This window comes from Aphelocoma coerulescens, chromosome 15 (assembly GCF_041296385.1).
Source record: "Aphelocoma coerulescens isolate FSJ_1873_10779 chromosome 15, UR_Acoe_1.0, whole genome shotgun sequence".
NCBI classification, from domain to species: domain Eukaryota; kingdom Metazoa; phylum Chordata; class Aves; order Passeriformes; family Corvidae; genus Aphelocoma; species Aphelocoma coerulescens.
The window spans coordinates 9221686-9240363 of NC_091029.1; the positions used below are offsets into that span (position 1 = coordinate 9221686).

The 18678-nt window shown below is 46.6% G+C and overlaps 2 protein-coding genes and 1 long non-coding RNA gene across 4 annotated transcripts; 2 read left to right on the top strand and 1 right to left on the bottom strand.

Moving 5' to 3' along the window:
• The first annotated feature begins 427 nt into the window (after positions 1–427).
• DDX51 (DEAD-box helicase 51) lies at positions 428–9315 on the top strand. Its single transcript, XM_069030876.1, has 16 exons — positions 428–465; positions 628–1004; positions 1388–1635; positions 1737–1887; positions 2531–2676; positions 3010–3081; positions 3264–3370; positions 3909–4017; positions 4387–4532; positions 5205–5397; positions 6014–6129; positions 6219–6335; positions 7161–7262; positions 7526–7589; positions 7802–7936; positions 8783–9315. Exons 1-16 carry the CDS (start codon positions 443–445, stop codon positions 8807–8809), a joined length of 2133 nt encoding a protein of 710 aa, XP_068886977.1. The 5' UTR covers positions 428–442; the 3' UTR covers positions 8810–9315.
• Positions 9316–10194: 879 nt separating this feature from the next.
• On the top strand, positions 10195–15514 carry LOC138119371 (glutathione S-transferase theta-1-like). Its single transcript, XM_069031141.1, has 5 exons — positions 10195–10369; positions 13131–13218; positions 13875–14025; positions 14559–14735; positions 15272–15514. Exons 1-5 carry the CDS (start codon positions 10258–10260, stop codon positions 15476–15478), a joined length of 735 nt encoding a protein of 244 aa, XP_068887242.1. The 5' UTR covers positions 10195–10257; the 3' UTR covers positions 15479–15514.
• Positions 12396–15219, bottom strand: LOC138119374 (uncharacterized). 2 transcript variants are annotated; one of them, XR_011155484.1, is made up of 4 exons: positions 15122–15219; positions 14145–14509; positions 13851–13938; positions 12396–12863 (listed from the first exon to the last, which is right to left on the bottom strand). It is a non-coding gene; the product is annotated as an uncharacterized lncRNA (long non-coding RNA). The 2 variants fall into 2 exon arrangements; XR_011155483.1 differs by lacking the exon at positions 15122–15219 and having other exon boundaries at positions 14145–14552.
• Positions 15515–18678: the final 3164 nt, after the last annotated feature.

Consider the following 18678-nt stretch of genomic DNA (forward strand, 5'->3'; position numbering starts at 1 on the left):
GCAAGGAAGGAGTGCTTTTGCTTGCTGAGGGGAAATGCTGTCATCCACATTGCTTACACTGCCTGCTCCAGGCAATGGCGATGGCCCTCAGTGCTGTGGAAGCTCTGCAGGGGCTTCAGTGTGCTCTGCCAGCCCATCCCACACTGATGCTGTGCCCTCTCCCAGCGTGTCCCGGCACTGATGCTGTGCTCTATCCCGCACTGGTGCCGTGCCGTGCCAGCCTGTCCCACACTGGTGCCGTGCTCTTTCCCGCCCTGTCCCGCACTGAGGCTCCCCTGGGCTGGGGGCTCCCGCCCGTCCCCTCAGCGCTTTCCCGCCCTCCCTCCAGGCTCCCCGCTGGGCCGGCAGGGGGCGCCCACCCCGCGCCTTCTGGAGCCTTCCGCCGTGGCCTGGCGGGGCGTGATGACGTCATCTCGGTGCGCCAGGGTGGCGCGGCGTGGTCATGGCGCTGTTCTGCATCAACAGGTACCGCGGCCCCGCTCCCTGCTCCTGCTCCGCGCCTGCTCCCAGTCCCGGGCCCGGGCCCTGACCCGGGCGCTGCCTTAACCCCGGGCTCAGGCCGGGGGTGTCTGTCCGGTGTGCGGGCGGGCGGCTCGTGCCTGAGGAGGTTTGTCTGGGCTGTTCCAGGTATGGCGGGGAGGACGAGCAGGCGGAGGAGGCTGAGGCGGAGGACCGGGCGCGGGTCCTGCTGGAGCGGCTGCAGCAGCAGGCGAGGGCCCGGCAGCTGAAGAAGCAGCGAGAGGCGCAGCCCCAGGGAAGGGAAGGCCCAGGGAGCGCGGGGCTGAGCCCCAGGAGTGAGCCCGGCGAAGGAAAAGCAAAGAGGAAGAGGGAGAGTGAAGAGCAGCCCAGTGCTCAAGGACAGAAGAAGCTAGAGACAAAACAACGCCTCCGTAGCTCTTCCGAAGAAAGGGCTGGTACTGAGGAGGCAGCAGATGGCAGCAGCCCCACGAAGAAGAAAGCAAATAGAAGAAAATCGAAAGTGCAACGAGAGAAGGCTGAAGCAGGTAAGGATAAAATGAGGTTGTAGGATTTCAGTTCATTGCGGTTGACAGTTTCCACAGAAAGCAGACACAAGCTGCTCATCGAGTACGTTGCTTAGTTTACCTGATTTTGTTTTCATTTCCTTCATGTTTCCAATTTCTTTTTTTTAAGGGAAGGCCCTGTATTGCAAACTCTGAGGATCAGTTTGGTGTAAGGGGAGGGGGGAAGCATGTCATATCACCTCAGTCTTGTTGCATCTATACCAAAAAAGAAATGTTTGACTTTTGCACTTGGATTTAGGAAAAAAGAGCTTGCAAGATGTTGCTTAAGTCCTGTGTTGTAATATTGCCTATGTCCCTTTTCTGTGGCATGTTCTGATCTTATCTTTGTATTGTTGTTACCCAAGTTCCAGATTCTGAAGAAGACAAAGAACTAGAAAACAGAAACAACTTTAAAAACAAGTCTAATAAAAGGAAGAAGACTGATGAGGAAACACAAGGAGATGAAACAGGAAAGAAAGAGAACAGTGAAAAAGTTGAAGAAAATCAAAGTACAAAGGAGGAGCTGCCCTTAGCAGCCTCAGGGGAAGAGGCAAATTGCCCACCCTCCAGTATGATGATTCTTGGAGACTACGATGCAAAGCCAGTGCAAAAGGTAACTAGCTTGACTGAGTTTTGATGATGGTTGAGAAAACATGCTTCTTACAAGTTTATTTTACATATGGTATTGCCATATTCTCCTTTTCCTCACCTCAGGTTCAGCCCTTCTTACCACAGTGGCTTGCTCAACCCAAACGAGTGCAGAAACGCATCAAAGATAATCTGTGTCCAATCAGAGATGTCCCAGGAATCCATCCCCGGCTGCTGAAAAAGCTGCAAATGAATGGAATAGAGTCCTTTTTTCCAGGTACCTTGATAGTGCTTTTGTTTCTTTCTAAAAGAATTTCTGTGCTCTGGTGCTGTATATTTTATGTTGTCAGGGAAGTAAAATACAGGACAAAATTTAATGCTCGAAAGTGATGGTACCAGATTTAACCCTTCTTTCTCAAAGCTTTTTCTAGGCTGAGTGAAAGTCTGTTATCTACTCAGAAATACAGCTTGGAGTAATGGCTCAGAGCTGCCCAAAGAGGGAAGTCTTACTTGTGTCCTCACATTTTTCCTCCTTATGCCAAGCTTCTGTTTTAGCTCCTTACTTTCCACTATCTCTGCTGCTGATCAGATCTGGGAACTCATTCAGCTCATTAAAGCACCAGAAAAACATACAAACAAACAAAAAAATCTGTTTGTTTTCCATTATTTTGCCAGTTTTGCAAATGAGTGCAATAAATGTCGGCTTTTAAATAAGTAGAAGGGACAGATGGATGCAAGGATAAGGACAGAGGGTGACTTTCAGCTGAGCCTGGAGGCTTAGGCTGTGTCAGAGGCCTATCAGGGTTATGTTGGGAAGCCAGTACACATTTTCTCATTTAAAAAATGCTTTTGTATAACATTTTCAGTTACTAGTGAGTTCATTAACCATCTGGTTTGTGTTTATTTCTGGTTTTGCTCAGTCCAGGCAGAGGTGATTCCTGCCATTCTCCAGAGTGCCTCCAATGGCTATCTGATGGGGCGGGGGGGATACCGCCCCAAGGACATCTGTGTCTCAGCACCCACAGGCAGTGGGAAGACCCTGTCTTTTGTCATACCCATTGTACAGGTGAGTTTATCCTCAGGGAAGTATCTGTAGGGGAAATGCTGGGGTTGCTTTTGTTCAAGCAAAACCTGAACTTAAAAGTAGCTTAAAAAGTCAAGGAATTTGTGGACATAAGGTGGCAGATTTGCAGCTCAGAGCTGTCTGAGGGAGCTTCTTGTCACCATCCCACTCCTTTTCTCAGACAGTAGGCACAGCATGAGGACTTGGGAGGGTGGAGGGAGAAAAATGGAAACATAAAACTGTGAGAATGTGTCAAGCCCATCTCTTCTTGCTAAGTTAGGTACAAGAACCCCGTTTTCTGGTTTTCAGGGACTCATTTGGCCTTCATTTTGGCAGGTTCTGTTAGATCGAGTGGTTTGCCATGTACGAGCTCTGGTTGTTCTGCCCACCAAAGAACTGGCACAACAGGTATGTGGCTCTTCACCATCTCTGAGCAGAGCTGGGCTGAGGGACAGGCTGGTGCAGCCAGTACTTTGGCTGTTCTGTGGAGCAGGCTGAAGACCTGCCAGTGGGTTTGATGCTGTTCATGTAATACAAAGTATTTACTGCAGCTGATTCTGTGGCAGCTGACAAAGCTCATCTCTTTGCAGGTGAGTAAAGTGTTCAACGTTTACACTGATGGGACAGGTCTGAAGGTCGTGTTGATTACTGGCCAGAAATCTTTTGCAAAGGAGCAGGAGATGCTTGTCCAGAAAAAGTAGGTTAAAAGGTATTTTGAGAAGGTTTATAGAGATTGCAAGCTAATTACTGTCATTAAGCAGGGCTTAAAATATAGTCTGTTGTAGCACACCATCATGCTATCGTGATTTTGGATAGTGGATTTATATGCTGGACTCTGGGGGTTCTGTCTTTGTCATAGTGCCTGTTACTACCCCCGTTTTGTGATTGTAATGTTTTACTAGATTTTTGGGGTTCTTAATCAGCAGATATTCAGAATGTGAATGTTTACCTTATATCCACAGGTACATGTGACTGTGGGATTTTGCTGCAATTAAACTTTTTTTAAGAGCAGTGAAGAATGACACTTCCTGTCTAAAATGAGGCAGCACAGTGGAGACTGGTGTTTGGTGTCCACCACTGCCCCTGCATGCTGTCCAGTGTCAAGTCCATATGTGAATTTTGCTATTTCTCAGTTAACTGAGTGGTAGGAAAACCTTAAGGTCTGCTCCTTAAGGTCTCTGCTACAGGCTTTATGGTGAAGAGGGTACTTACTGGTGGGCTGCTTGTCCTTTCAGAGTGACAGGCTACTGCAGCCTGGCTGACATTGTTGTGGCCACACCAGGGAGGCTCACAGATCACATTAACCAGACCCCGGGCTTCAGCCTGACACAGCTCCGCTTCCTGGTGAGTCACATCCACAGGTCTTCCATCTGAGTGCAGTGTCAGCTACAGCAGTAATTCCTGCTTTCTTCCTGTGTGGAACATAAATACATCTCTGTTGGAACTGTTGTGTGGGCTTGTCTACGCTCCAGATTGTGGAGGCAGCAGTCACAAGATGAGATGTTTTATTCCAACTCGTGACACCCAAGCATCCACCCACTTCCTCTTCTCTCTTAGGCTCTTGCAAACTCGGAGTAAGGATGGGCAAAGAAAGCAATTCTCTTGTCTAGAACCTTCCATTATTTTACCTTGTGGCTCACTGGTTGCAGATACAAAGGAAAATAAAAGCTCCCAGTATTTAACAAGTGGTGGTTTTCATCCTTGTGAATTCAGATCGTAGATGAAGCTGACCGTATGATTGATGACATGCACCAGAACTGTCTGAACCAAATTGTCAAAGCTGCATTCCAAATAGAAAATGACTCTGGCTCCAACATGCTTTTTCAGAGGACCAAACCAGGGCCTATAACAGCAGCCAGGTAAGTTGCAGAGTGCATTTCTTTGAACTGATGGTATGGACACCAGCACCTGGATGTCGCTGCCCTTCTCCACTGTACGCTCCCAGACAGACTCTCAAAGCTTGATTCCCATGAGGAATGTCTACCAAAATAAGGCAGTGAACAGCTGATGCCAGAGGATGTCCTTCAGACTCAGTATTGTATTCTGCAGGCTTTCCTTATTTAGACTAAAGGAGCATCAAAAGAATGCACAAATATTGCAAATCTGTGACCCATTTGCACAGTAACTATAGTAATGCCCTTTGGCAAAGCTGAATAATGGATTTGGAGGAAAACACATGCAATTAACAATCTGCAGCTGCTGATTTTGTACAGCAATGGTAGAGCTGTGTCAGAAACTGAGATGAATGGCCAAGGAAGGACATGACTAGAATGAGGACGGGGTAATCAGGGTGCAGGGACTTGTGCAGGAATAATGGATTGGGGTTGTGCACTTGACTGAGAATGCTCAACAGTTCTGTCTGTGAACTCCACCATAAAACAGGGGTGGAAAAGAGCCTATAGGAAAAGCCCAGAGCAGGAAAATAGCATCAAAGAGCATTCATTGCTTCCCTTATATTATCTGAAGGCACTTAGGGTGAAATTCCTTTGCCCCATCCTCAAAGCCCAGTTTCTGTGTGCTGTTTCTTTCAGTTCCTGCTCTCCTCAGATACCCTTACAGAAACTGCTATTTTCAGCCACACTGACCCAGGACCCAGAGAAATTGCAGCAGCTGGATTTATTCCAGCCTCGCCTCTTCACATCTGTGTATTCTGAGAAGAATAGAGGTGGAACAGAAACTGAACGAGATACTAATGATAAATACACACTCCCTGAGGGGCTATCGGTATGATGTTAATTCTTTTGAGTGAGTTATACTTGAAGATTTGTTTAATTCTGGACTATCTAGTTGTGGTTTTACCCTAAAACAAGTATGTCTTCCCTGTGTTTCCTTGCCAGAAGTGGCTTTGGGAGTATATGTGACCCAGAGAGCTCTACCTTTGCGCATTTATTTTCTCATTACTTAATGTTCATTTGGTTAAGACTGGATTATTTTTTAAATTAATCCCTCTTCATGTGGAATTGAGTTAAACAGCAACGGGGATTGGAAATATGAAGTCATAATAACATAGTAGCACCTATCAATTGTCCATACATCTAACATTCATTTCAAGACATGTATGTACGTGCCAACCTGTAGACAGGAAGGCAATGCATGTTGTTACTTGCCATGGAGAAGTAAGGGCATTAGAACAACTCAGGTCTCCTGTCTCCACTTCTGTTGTATCCTGCTGGCCTGTTTATTCTTAAAGGGGTGGCATTATGGGCTCTGGTTTTGCTGCTGTTAGTCAGTTGTAAAACATCCAAGCCTGTGTAAGTCATGGACAGGTAGTGGATTTCAGGGAAGATAGTCTTAGCAAGAAATAACTTTTCTCTCTGAACTCCTTCCCTGTTGACTGCAGCAATGTTACGTGCCTTGTGACCTGAATTCCAAGCCTTTGCTCCTCTTGTATTTCATGCTGAAAATGAAATTCACCCGCGTGTTGTGCTTTACCAACTCCAGGGAAGCCTCTCACAGGTAAACATTAATGAGATCATTATCCTAGGTATCTGTCAAGGGATGTTACAGAGGTAAGGAAGTGACAGTTTCTCTCCATTTACCTGCAGGTTGTTCCTGCTGGTTCAAGCCTTCGGTGGAGTTACAGTGGCAGAGTTTTCTTCTCGGTTACCTCCAAATGAGAGACAGAGAACCATGAAGGAGTTTGAACAAGGAAAAATACAACTGTGAGCATCTTAAACTACTTTTCTATATGTTTTCCAGCATGGGCTCTTTCCAGTGTGTAGTAGGTTGAAACTTATTTGATGGACAAGTTGCTGATATAAGTTGCTGGCTCTATGTGTTGTTTTATAACAAGCAGTAAATACAAATGCTTGTTCATAGAGTTGCTCAGAACACACAGGTTTGCAAATATGGAGTTTAATGTTTGTGCTGGGCGTCTGGTATTTGTAGAGAGGAAATGGATGTTGGTGCTAAAACTATATATAGTGTTAGAGCTTCCTACCAAAGCAATCCCTGCTCAGACTGGCGTAGATGTCTACTTCTATACATGTTTGATTTGCATTGTGGTTTTGGTAGCTGTATGAGATTGTGTCTGTGGAATGTCTCTGAGGAGAAGGTAAATACTTTTTTTCTGGATGTTCTTTTTATCCAAACCTGGTGTATAAATTTCTCCTTGACTACTGGTATTTCTCACCTCACCATCTGTGTTCCGTGCTTTTATGGAATGTTGAGATACCTTAGAAGTTTGTAACCTCCAGTGTGCTGGCAGCTGTCTGACATGCTTGGAGAACCTGGAAACACAGTAACTTTTCGTGCTCAGCAAAGGGTGACAGGCCTGCAGTGATGCTTGGAGGTCTGTGGGCAGCTAATAAGGCCAGTGGCAGTATGGAGTGACTTAGCAGTGCTGCTGCCAGGCTTAGAGGCAGAGGCTGACTGTCCAGTTCGAACCAAGATTAGCAAGAGTTTGTGCTGTGTTCACTTGTGTTTTACTTGTGTGTGTAGTGCCTGAGATGTTACATGAAAATGACTATATATACACTTACAACCAGGTTAATCAGCACAGATGCCACAGCCCGAGGGATTGATGTTAAAGGAGTGAATTATGTGATAAACTATGATGCACCACAGTTCATCAGGACGTACATTCACCGGTAAGACAACAGGAACAAAAGGAAGGTGTCTGAGCTAGGTTTGCTTTGAAATATTTAGCAGAGGTGACATGCACTTAAAAGTGCTTTTAGCTTTTCTTTTTACTTTAATAGGCAAATAGCTTTCTAACAAAAATTAAGCCCATAGCATTGCTTGGAATCAGACTTCCTTAAAACTGGAGAATTTCAGCATCAGAATCTTGGAGCTGATAAATGGCAGTGACTATGGGGCTAAACTGACTTGAAGCTACTTTCTCTGTTTTCAGGGTTGGAAGAACAGCTCGTGCAGGAGAAGCAGGTGTTGCTTTCAGCTTGGTCCTTAGAATTCAGGTATGTCTGGCAGGGGATTCATTTGATAAGGATGTATGCAGGGGCATAAGGAATGTTAAGTTCATGCTACTTCCCACCTTTTCCAGTCAGCTGACCTTAGCACCTGGAAATTTCAATTATTTCCTGACTAAGCAGCATGTTCCAAAATGTGCTCATTTTCTAGCTGATAGGCAGTGGGGTGTCTCATCTGCAGTGTCTGTTTTGTTGTGCAGGAACGGCGGTTTCTGCGGATGTTGAGGGATGCTGGCATCCAAGATATAAAGAAACACCCAGTGAAGGGCAACTCATTGAAGCCATTGGTGCAGCAATATGAGGGAGCTCTGTGTAAGCTTGAGAAGACAGTCAAGGTAATTGAAATGAGGAAGAAAATAAAAAAAATCAAACTGCAACTTGCACAGTTCATTGCAATACCTGCTTAGCACAAGTATTAGTGTCCGGGATCCTTTCCTTTGTCTGAGACAGTACCATCTCAGTGTGAAGGCAACATTTGTGGCTGCATCCTTATGGAATACTCAGAAAGGGTGGGGAGGGGAGAGAGGTTTTCTATCAAAGTTAGGCAGCATTCCTGGAGGGGTTTAAAAGACGTGTAGATGTGGCACTTGGGGACATGGTTTAGTGGTAGGTTTGGCAGTGCCAGGTAAAGGGTTGGAGTCAGTGGTCTTAAGGGTCTTTTTCAACCAAAATAATTCTGATTTTTGCTGGGTTTTTTCTATTCTGTCCTTCTCTTTAACCTCTGTAGCTGGGATTTTGACAGCTACCCAGAGGACTGCAAGCAAAATGCAGAGATTAAACCTTTTGTCATTCCAGAGTTTAAGACTGTAATGTACATCTATGCTGACTAAAAGTTGGGTATCTCAAGCCAGGAAAGAATTATCTGCAGGCCTTGTTTTATACACCAGTGTGAAGTTGAGAGCTTTGAGACAAAAGCAGGATATCATTTACCTTGCCAGATGGGTGGACTAGGGATCCTTAATAGACTGTGCTGCATGATTTGGGCAAGTGTTCTGCTCTCTTATTTGAGAACACCTCATAAATACCTGCCCTTGAAAAATGATTTTGAGTGTAGATTAGGAATGTTTGAGAACCGGGGCAGAAAGGATTATCAAATTGTCCTATTCCTCCCTGAAGTCCCTTCTGTGTGACTCTGAGACAGGGGCATCTTCAGTCACCTTCTCAACTTTAATTTTGAACAGAACGAGCGAGCGCAGAAACGAGCCTGAAGGAATGGAAGCTGAGATGGCTGATGTGGCACTGAAGCTGCTGAGTGGGACAGGACGTGGACTGTTCCCCAGCACAGCAATGCTGAGTTGTGGTCCCTGAATGATTGCTTCCTCAACCTTATCATATCTGAAGTCAGCTGTTACAGGCCTTATTCCTCTTTCAAGGACACTGTGAACAGAGTTCAGTTACTGGTTTAAAAATAAAAAGATAAATTTTGAGATACAGGTTGTCTTTAAGAGGACTTTGCATCGTATCCTGCTGGCTAATCTAGAATTACCACTGGCTCCTGAGCATGGTCTGATGGAACTGCTGTTCTCCAGTGGTGAGGGCTGGGCCCTCACTTCTGTGCTGGGATAATGATTCTGCAAATGCATAAACACCTGTGCAGTGCCTGTAGCAGAAATGTGTTTGAAGAGCTGCTCTAGGCTGCAGTGACTCCAACTTTTAAATAAATATTACATATATTTTTAAAACTCTGTCTAATAAAGACTACTGGGCTCAGGAATTGGACTTGATCCTTGTGGGTCAACTCAGGATATTTTATGATTAGGGATGGACATAAATGTTAAAAGGAGTTTTCACTGTTACAGTCTTGTGCCCTATCCTTTTCTTGCCTATGTTGTTTCCCTCCAACATTCTGTACCAGAGGTAACAGCAGGTATTATTCAGTGTTCAATTGGTGTTAATGCAGACTGAAATGTCTGATGTCTAATATAAATGTCCTGAAGCCAGCTACTGTCACTGCAAGCCAGAAGTCTGTATTTGACACATGCCATGGTATTTTTAGCTGCCTTGGCAGAAGGCTTAAAGCTGCCATGTAGCTGTGGCCTGCAACAACTCTCCAAGGGTTGCTTTTCCTTCAGCAGGAATGGTTCCAGCTCTGGCCTATTGTTTTGCAAAGCAAAATAAATGTATGCAGGCATTAGTAATACATTACTGAAAGCTGGGAATCTTGGAGCAATGGGTTTTGGGGAAGGTGGCTGAATCTTGTGAAGATAGGAGCAAGGTTGTTTTATAGCAATGAAGCAGTGTCTGTTTTCTTACTGTGACTGCTTGCTCTTCATTTGTTTTTCCATAGCACGGGTGTCTGGGCTGGTACTGGAGTCACAGGAATGGGAAGTCCTCTTGTGCAAGAGCTGTGAGCTCCCAGAGGCAAAACCAGGATCTGCCTCTTAAGCACTCACGCCCTCTCAGCCGGGCTGTTGTTTCTTTATCATTAAGGGATTAAGGGCAGTTATTGGGACAAGCCAGAGATCAGATGTAAGGTGGCAGAGCCTAGTTGAGACTTCACCCTGAAAGTGCCACCCCCATGTCCTATGAGTGAGGCACCGCCCTGATGAAGTTGCGGAGGGCGGGGCCGGGGCGGGAGCGAGGTTGGCGGGACCGGGCGGGACGGGCCGGGACAAGACCAGGCAGCGGCAGCGGCGGCAGCGGCAGCAGCGACGGGATGGGGCTGGAGTTGTACCTGGACCTGCTCTCGCAGCCCTGCCGGGCGCTCTACATCTTCGCCCGAAGCAACAACATCCCCTTCGAGTTCAAGCGGGTGCAGCTGGCTAAGGGTGAGCGGGGCCAGGGGGCGGCGGGGGGGGTCCCTGTGCCCCAGGCGGTCCCAGCCCCTCGGTTAGCGGGTACCCCGCTGCTCCCCGCGCCGGCACCCCGGGTCCCTTCGCCGCTCCCGGGGGAGATGCTTCATTCCAGCCCGCGGGTGGAAGCAAGTGGGTTACTCACCATCCCCATCAGTGCGAGATGCTGAGGAAGGGTGGGGTGGCCCTCCTGCTGCAGAGGGTTTCTGGTGCCTACACAGAAACAATGCCTAATTCTTCAGTGCAACCCTGTTTTTTAAATACTGATTACAGTGCCTGTGCTCCTCCGCAGCAAACAGGACACTGCAAAGGCATGTGATTATCTTTGAAATCGGCCCCACCCCAGCAGAAAATGTGTCTCTGAAAAAAGAGACGCTTTTCTAAGAAGTGCTCAGTATATCCCAGGTCTGAGGCATTCCCGATTTAGATGGGAAACAAAAAGCTGCAGAGATGGGACGTTCACATATGGGCGAGGACAGCTTAAATGTGTGGTTCTTGTTCATTACTTCAACTTAGAAAAACTTTTTGCTCTGGTAAGCAGCAGCAGTTGCTGTAGAGCAACTCTTCTCCTCTTGGCAGGGGTTAACACCCCTTGGGAGGCTCCTCCTGCACCAGCTTGCTGAGCTGTCCCTATGTGTAGGTAGGGCAGGGCAGGGGTAAGGCTGCCCCTCTGGGGGCTCCATTGGCTCAAGCAGTTTGTGGTCAGGTTATTTTGAGAGGGTTGAGGACCAGCTTGTGAAGGCTGTGGAGCGAGACAGTGCAGCTGCCAGTAATCTGAACACGGAGAAATGAAGAAGGGAGGTGGTTTAGTCGGGTTAAAACCAACCGATAACTGGTAGGAGCCTGTCCAAAGGGTATCGTGTGTTTTCACCAAAGGAGGCCCAAAGATCTGTATCTTCTTTCTTTGTAATTGAATCTGGTAAAAGCTATCCTTCAACCTTTCCAGAGATCTACTGGATTTGAAATTAAGGTAATGTATGGGGCATAAAAAGGCCTCAGTAAGTAATGCTTAAAAACAATGAAAGATGAGAAGGCTCCTGGGGCTGGAATTGATAAAGGAACGAAAGAGGCTCCAACTTGAGACAAACCTCAGACATGCTGTGGTTGAGTTTTTGGGTGTTCCCCTGCACACCTTAGCTGTGCACTGGTTGTACCTTACTGTGGCTTTCCTCCCACTTGTCTCATAGCAAAAATTTTTGCAATTGTTTGTAGCTGGGGGCTGGCTCATCTTGTGTCCTTCCCCTTCTTTCCCAATAAATTAACTGTTGTGGTGAGACACTGGAGCAAAGGAGAGGAGACTGCCAGGCAAGGAATGAGAGCACCAAAGAGAATGGAGCAACTGAAATGTAGGTATAGGGGAAGTAAGAGAAAGGAAAGTGAATTAAATCACAGATTCCAATGCTCTGTGCCCCTGGGCAACAGTGCCTGCTTTTGGCCTGTGAATTTAAGATGGGTGATTTGGGTGCATCTCATCCCATTCCTGCAGAGCACGTACCTCCCATGCCATGGGGAAGCTTTCCAGGTACCTGCACTGGGTACCACAGTGCAGGAGGCCTCACTGCACTGGTACCTGTCACTGCACAGTTTATAAGGACAAGGTGACAGAACTGATACTCAGAATTGAGGTGGTGGGTTAAATGTGATGCCCCAGAAAAGCTCTTGGGCCCCCAGTAGGGCAGGGGTCAATGAAAGGGGTAGAAAAAGTGAGAATGGATAGGAATCACATGACATTCAAAGGACACCTGAAGACCTGGAATCTGCACACTTCATCTTTTTGAAAGGGGTAGGGGAGATGGGCTGCGAGCCAAGTGACAGGGGAATAGTCACAAATCAGGTTTGCCAGGTACTAGAAAAGCTAAGTTTGCTTCCAGAGCATCTCCTCTGGCACGCAGATTCTCAGATGGCTCACATAGCAGGATATGGCACAAGGTTAGTTACACATTAGAGAGGCTTGAATACCCAGGCAGCCACATGTGACTGAAGCGAGTGGCTGGAAAAGGCTGTCGCTAACAAGTCATAAAACAAGGCTACTGGGACTGGTTTCAGACATAAAGGAGTACACTGAGACCTCAGATGAACAAAGCACCTTCTCCTGTCAGATTCACTCTGCCTACTTTTCAGGGAGGACCTACAAGGTAGCTTAAAAGCAACCTCAAATCCATATTTGCTCTGACAAAAGATACACAAAATGCACAGGAGCTAATTGAAAAATCTGTAATGAAGTACCCATGACTTTATATGGAATCACAGGAATTTATTTTCATCTGTAGATTTTAAAAAGCAACTTGAATATAAATTACATTATCTTCCAGAAAAAAAAAATTATCTGCTTTCTCACTGTCCTTGTTGTTCATGTTTCTGATAGAGAGATCCTTTTCCTCCAAGGTGCTTGCTGCTCCCTCTGGGTTTGTACAGGACAGGTACCTCCAGGCACAAACTTGGAGTGGATAGAGCCCCAAGCTGTCAAGTGCTGTTGGTATGAAAGGACTCCTAACCATCCTGCCCTTGGTGGAGAGGTGGGTCTGGTATGCAGGCAATAAGCAAGTAAGCTGATACCATAGGACTACCCCCCTACTCGCCCTGCAGCACTTATCCATTGGTTGTAAACTTGATACAAAACTCTATTTGTACAATCAAAACCAACTTGAAGCTAGATGGTCCCCCACAAACTCCTCAGGTGTTTACAAACAGGTCCTGAGTATCCCTGCCAAGTAAAACTTCTCATTTTCCTCCTCAGGGCAGCACAAGACAGAGGAGTTCCAGAAGGTGAATGTCCTGATGAAGGTGCCTGCACTAAGGGATGGTTCTTTCACCTTAGCAGAGAGGTGAGGTTCAAATAAACTCCATCCCCTACTGCAGTATTGTTTATCCCAATGCTTGGATTGCCAGTGTACTGCTGGGACTCCAATCCAGGCAGTTTTTTGTCTCATTCCTATCCTATGTTCCACTTGTATGAACCTGTGTTTCAAGAAAAGCTATCTCATGTAAGCAGCTTGAACAGCATTAGTAGCAGAAAAAGCTGCTGCTTGGAGCGACTCTGCTACTTTGTAAGCAGTGTTTCTGAGCTTAAATACCTGTCCACATGTCCTGCTCTCTGCCTGCAGCTGGAGGCTGTAGGTCAGTGCAGGACATCTGACATAAAGCACCTGCTCCTGGATGGCCAGGCAATGTGAAGCTCAGATTTGGTATAAACTCATTCTGCAGCTTCTATTTGCTCAAAAATGTTGATGGGGTAACTCTACCAGCAGACCACACCTGTCTCACTGGGCAATTATCTCATATCAGGCAATTACTGTCCACAAGCAGCCAGTTAAGCCAGCACAAACTCTCTCCTGTGCTGTGCCCCGCTACGCTTCTGCCTGACTCCAATCAGGTTTGTGTGTCTGCTTGTCCAGCAGTGCAAAATTTGGGGGGGAAAGAAAGGATGAGGTCCTTTAATCTCAGATGATCAGCTTACCAGTCTGTCTTGCTCTCTGGGCAGCATTGCAATCCTCCTGTATCTCGTCCAGAAATTCAAGACTCCTGATCACTGGTACCCATCTGACCTGCAAAAAAGGGCTAGGGTTGATGAATACCTGTCCTGGCAGCATGCCAACATCCGTGCGAAGGGAAGCAAGTTGTTCTTAACCAAGGTAAAACCATTACATGTCAAAGCTTAAGAGCTAAGAACTGTAAGTTAAATGGCCTGCCTGTGTGCAGGGCCTCTCTAAGCAAATGTACAAGCCAGATGACAGATAGGAACAAAACTGACTTGGCTGCTGAAGCGAGCCTAACTGAAGTGCCCTGGATCCTTCATGCTGCAGCCAAAGGTCCAGAGCAAACGCATCCTGGGTGAGCAGCTTCCATCAGACACAGCTCAGTGCTGGCTGCTTGGCTTCACGGAAAATACCAACCTCCCTCTGGAAAACAAAACACAGTTGCTGGCAGATGATACAGTCTTCTCTTGAGAGGAGACTCTTGTGGTTGAATTTTCAGATTTCTAGGCAGCAGACAAGGAGAGGCAGGAAGTAATGACTGACATTTAATGTTAACCTGGCAAAGTTGATGAGCAGTTCTGGTTGTTCTAGTGCATGGCTGGTGAGGGATCCTCAGAAGGTGGCAGTGAGAGTGTGATGACTAGATTTGAAAGGAAGCACATACACAACTTGTTTTTTCTCCCTGCCAGGTGCTGCTGCCTCTCCTCACAGGCCAGCCACTTCCTCCAGAGAAACTGGAGTTTGCTACTGAGGAGCTGAACGTTGCCCTGAAGCAGTTTGAGGAAAAGTTTTTGCAGGACAAGCTCTTCATTGCAGGCAGCGAGATCTCCCTGGCAGACCTTGTAGCACTGGTGGAGCTCATGCAGGTGAGCATCAACCCCAGCACTGCTGGATATGTGAGTCAGGCTGTGGGTAGGCCAGGCCAAGGAGTGGCTGCTGCACCCCCACCTCTGTAATGGCAGATCTTCCGTGGGGTTGTGTCTTGTTCCTTTGTGACTTTGACCACAATTAAGTTTGCCAAGGAAGAACACCTACTTTGATGAAACAGTTCTTTCTATAGAAATATGGACCAAATTCATCAAGAAAGAAAGGTAAATTACAAACTAGGTAGGAAAGTACAGATATTTGGAAGAGCTGTGTTGGTGTGCATGGACTTCCGTGTTCTGCATTAGACCGTTCTTGGCTTAGCCATGGCAGAGCTCTTTGCTGCACGTCCCAAGGGACAGCAGCTGCTGAGGATGCCACCACTTACCTCCTATGACCTAAGAGCCAGAGATGAGCTCCACCTAACCTCATGACTGACTGCTGCCTTGAGCCAGAAGCATATCCATCTTTCATTTGGTGCCATCTGTGGTAAATGCCATGTTTGCCTCACTCCTGGGTGCTCTCTCTGTCTCTGCAGCCTGTGTGTGCTGGTTACGACCTGTTTGAGGAGAGGCCAAAGTTAATGGAGTGGCGCAAGCGGGTGGAAGAAGCTGTGGGGAAGCAGCTTTTCCAGGAAGCCCACAAAGAGATCATGAACATTAAGAACATGACTGCTGATCAGTTTGCACCTGAGATGATGGAGAATTTCAAGCAGCAGCTCCTAAAGCAGGTCAGCCAGAATTAGAGGGTAATGCTTTAATAAAATGGATTATTTTCTGAAGGCTTTATTGTCATCTTTCAGCATTTCTTCTAAAAATCATACAGAAACACCATTCCACAAAGTGCACTTCTCTTCATTCACAGCCTTTCTGCAACTTAGAAGGGAAGAAAAATACATCTTAGACTGCCATGAGCTGCTTTTCCCTCTTGTCCACTGCAGCATGGGAACTGTAGCCCTGTAGGCTTTTTTTTCCATACTCCAGCACCACTGGATCTGTTTCAGGGCTGAGGTGATTCAGTCTGTGTGGGAACAGGGGCAGTCAGAGCTGCCCTCCCATCTCTGTTCTGAGTTTTCCAGGCCAGAGCAAAGGTTTCCCGAGGGTGTGGCAGAACTGGTGTGTCTGAAACAAGGAAAAATCATTGTAGCAGATGGTTTTCCCTTTGCAAAGTGAAAACAGTCTGCTGGAAGATTTTTGCTCTTTAGGACAGAGACAAGCCAGGACCCAGCCTCTGGTGGGAACCCTGCCAGGGCTCTGGAAACACCTGGCCACTAGATGCTGCTGCGTCACCTGGGAGAGCAAAGGGACACAGTGCCCAGATGCAGGGAGCTGTGCTAGTGCCCAAGGAATGCCTCCAGCTTTTGGGAAGGACAGAATCAATAAAGCTCACCCAGAGACTCATGCTATACTCTACAAAGGACATCCTGCACAGTGGAAAAAAACCTGCTTTTCTTGGTCAAGCTGCTGCCAACCACACAGTCCCCTCTGCAAACTACATCATTGCTCTGTCCCTTTCCCAGAGTGGTTTGTCAGCTCAACAGAAACCATTTTGACTGGACCATCAGACTGAGTGCTGTGGTGGCTGGGCTAGCACAGGTAGCAGAGGAAGCTGTGCTGGCCAGCCCCGATGAGCAGAGAGCTCGGTACATGAGCTGAGTAATGTCCCAAACATAGTTAATGCTCCACTGCTCTTCAGTCTCGTCAGATCCTCCATAAAGCCAGTGGCTGTATTTGCCAGGTATTGTAGCTCTGGATTTGGAAGGAAGTGGACATCGAGTCATCCTCCACACCTGTGCAGCACCCTTCATAACCTCTTGCCTGTGTCCCTTTGTGCCCCTCCTGCTTTTCTGTTCTCCTGTCCCTGTGACCTCCCATTTCCAAGTACAGGCCTCCATGAGGAGGGTTTCAGTGTGCAGAATTATTTTTCTCCCCTCCTTGTTAAGCTGTGGTTGTATCTGGAAGTCTGTCTCTGCTGCTGGTTGCACCATCCATGACGAAAGCTGCCGCAGTATGCTGGGTGTAAGATGTCAGTCGTCTGAATGCAAATCATTACAGTGCCCAGAAATGGTGAATGTAGCTGCTCAAAGTCTCACACATTCTTTCAGTTGGATCTACTGTTTTTGGGGAATGAGCCAGCTGGCTTTTCTGTTTGTTTCCTGAGTAAACCTGCCCTTTAGTTCAAAAGGCCACATGAACCACAGTTTGCAATGCACATGCCTGCAGGCTGGTCTCTTTACTTTCCATCCTTCCAACCTACAGGAAATCCTCAATGTCAGTGGTGAAAAGGAACATTTGCCCTCAAACTCTGTCGCTTTCAGTTCTGATGCATACAAGGATATTTGTCTTTTTACCTGATTTTTATTGGGAAATTTGTTGAGAAGGGCCTGTTGCATGCCAGTGAGTAAAGTCAATAACAGCAGCTCTCTTCTGGCCCTAAGAGTGCTTGCATGACTAGTGCCTGAGCAACAATCCTTGACAACGCCATCCTGCTTCTGTTGCCAGCAGTGCTGAGCCTCAAGAGCTGTTTACATTGTACCACCAACCACTTCCTTCCCTCTAACTGCAGCTTTACCACAGTCACCAGCTGGGCTGCTCTACACACCTGCAATTAAATAGGTGCCTTTGGTGTCTCACTACGGCTGTCCAGCCTTGCTGCGCTCTGCTGTTGGCACCTTTGTACTTTCCCTGACTTTCAACTTTCCCTTTCTTGTAGGGAGCAAACTTTTAGTAGAATCATAAATATTTCCCACACCTTCTGTTCAAGTATAAGCAGAGCAGAGGAATAATCAAAACCAAGAGTCTATTTTGCAGGGTGCTAATCTTGACAGATCTCAAAGTGGACTTAGGAGCAAAGCCTTTTGTGATACACATCTCCCAGCAGAATCTCCAGATAGGGCTGTTCTGCATGCAAACCATTGCAAAAGCCGAGGCAAATAAAGTGTCCTTTTAAAACTTTTTTATTTATGATACTTGTAGCACAAGAGCTCTGCGTGAGAGTCTTGAGCCAATTTTCTGCTTGTTGGAATGAGGCACAAGTTGCTTAAATGTCACCCATTGTACACTCCTGCAAGGACAGCTGCCTTCAAAACCAAGCTGCAACTATGTTCAGAGCTGGCTTTTTGGTGCTCCTCCACTGCTGTTTCACAAAGCATAAGTACACTTGCCTCACTCCAGCCTGGTCATGGTGGCAAGAAGAGATTTTAAATTGTTTTTCCCATAGTTTCTGCCTGGCATGTAAGCAGTGACCCAGTGGCATTTTGGGCCCTTCTATTCCCACCGGACAAAGCACCTCCCTAGAGTAACTCCTTGGATGGCCACAGAGTTATAAAACAGATAAATCTGCCTTGTTTTTTGCTCTGAATTGTGGAGATAAGGCTGCTCATCCTTGTACTTTGCCTTTTGCTATCCCCCCACCTCCGCATTTTGCTCCTTTGTGTCATTGGATCTTGTCTGGTTCCAGTTCCCAAATTGAAAGCCCTAGGAGCTGCCTACCAAAACCCAACAGATTGTGCAAGAGTTTTGCTTGCTTTGGTACAAGGTCTATTGACTGTCCACTCCCCTTTCACCCTGAAAATGGAGAGGGGTTACACCTGCACTGTCAGCTTAACCGAACATGTTCGATTCAATTTCCTCAATTCTTGCCAGGGCTATTTGGAAATAAGTGAGAACCTGTGATTTCTGGAATAAAATGAAGCTGTAACAAACAAAATAGGAGGAATGTTCAAAAACCAGAAAAACATCCTGAGACTTTCTCTAAATGATTAAGAAATAAACTGCAAAACTTAATGCATTTTTTCTGTCTTGTTCCTGTTTCCAAAATGCTGACAGAGGATATAAAGGCAAGAAAAATAGTCTTTGAGGTGATGGAGTCAAATGAAAATACAGTGCTAGAAACACTAGCCTGGAGCCAAGAATAATCAATCAAATGGCCTATAATACAACCAGA

Bases quoted from the DNA above. Each gene is read 5' to 3' on its own strand.
- DDX51 (XM_069030876.1), top strand. From the start codon at position 443: ATGGCGCTGTTCTGCATCAACAG. The intron at 3,371-3,908 runs GTAGGTTAAAAG...TTGTCCTTTCAG, and splicing joins GAGATGCTTGTCCAGAAAAA to AGTGACAGGCTACTGCAGCC. The intron at 7,590-7,801 runs GTATGTCTGGCA...TTTGTTGTGCAG, and splicing joins GCTTGGTCCTTAGAATTCAG to GAACGGCGGTTTCTGCGGAT.
- LOC138119371 (XM_069031141.1), top strand. From the start codon at position 10,258: ATGGGGCTGGAGTTGTACCTGGACCTGCTCTCGCAGCCCTGCCGGGCG. The intron at 10,370-13,130 runs GTGAGCGGGGCC...TTTCCTCCTCAG, and splicing joins GCGGGTGCAGCTGGCTAAGG to GGCAGCACAAGACAGAGGAG. The intron at 13,219-13,874 runs GTGAGGTTCAAA...CTCTCTGGGCAG, and splicing joins TCTTTCACCTTAGCAGAGAG to CATTGCAATCCTCCTGTATC.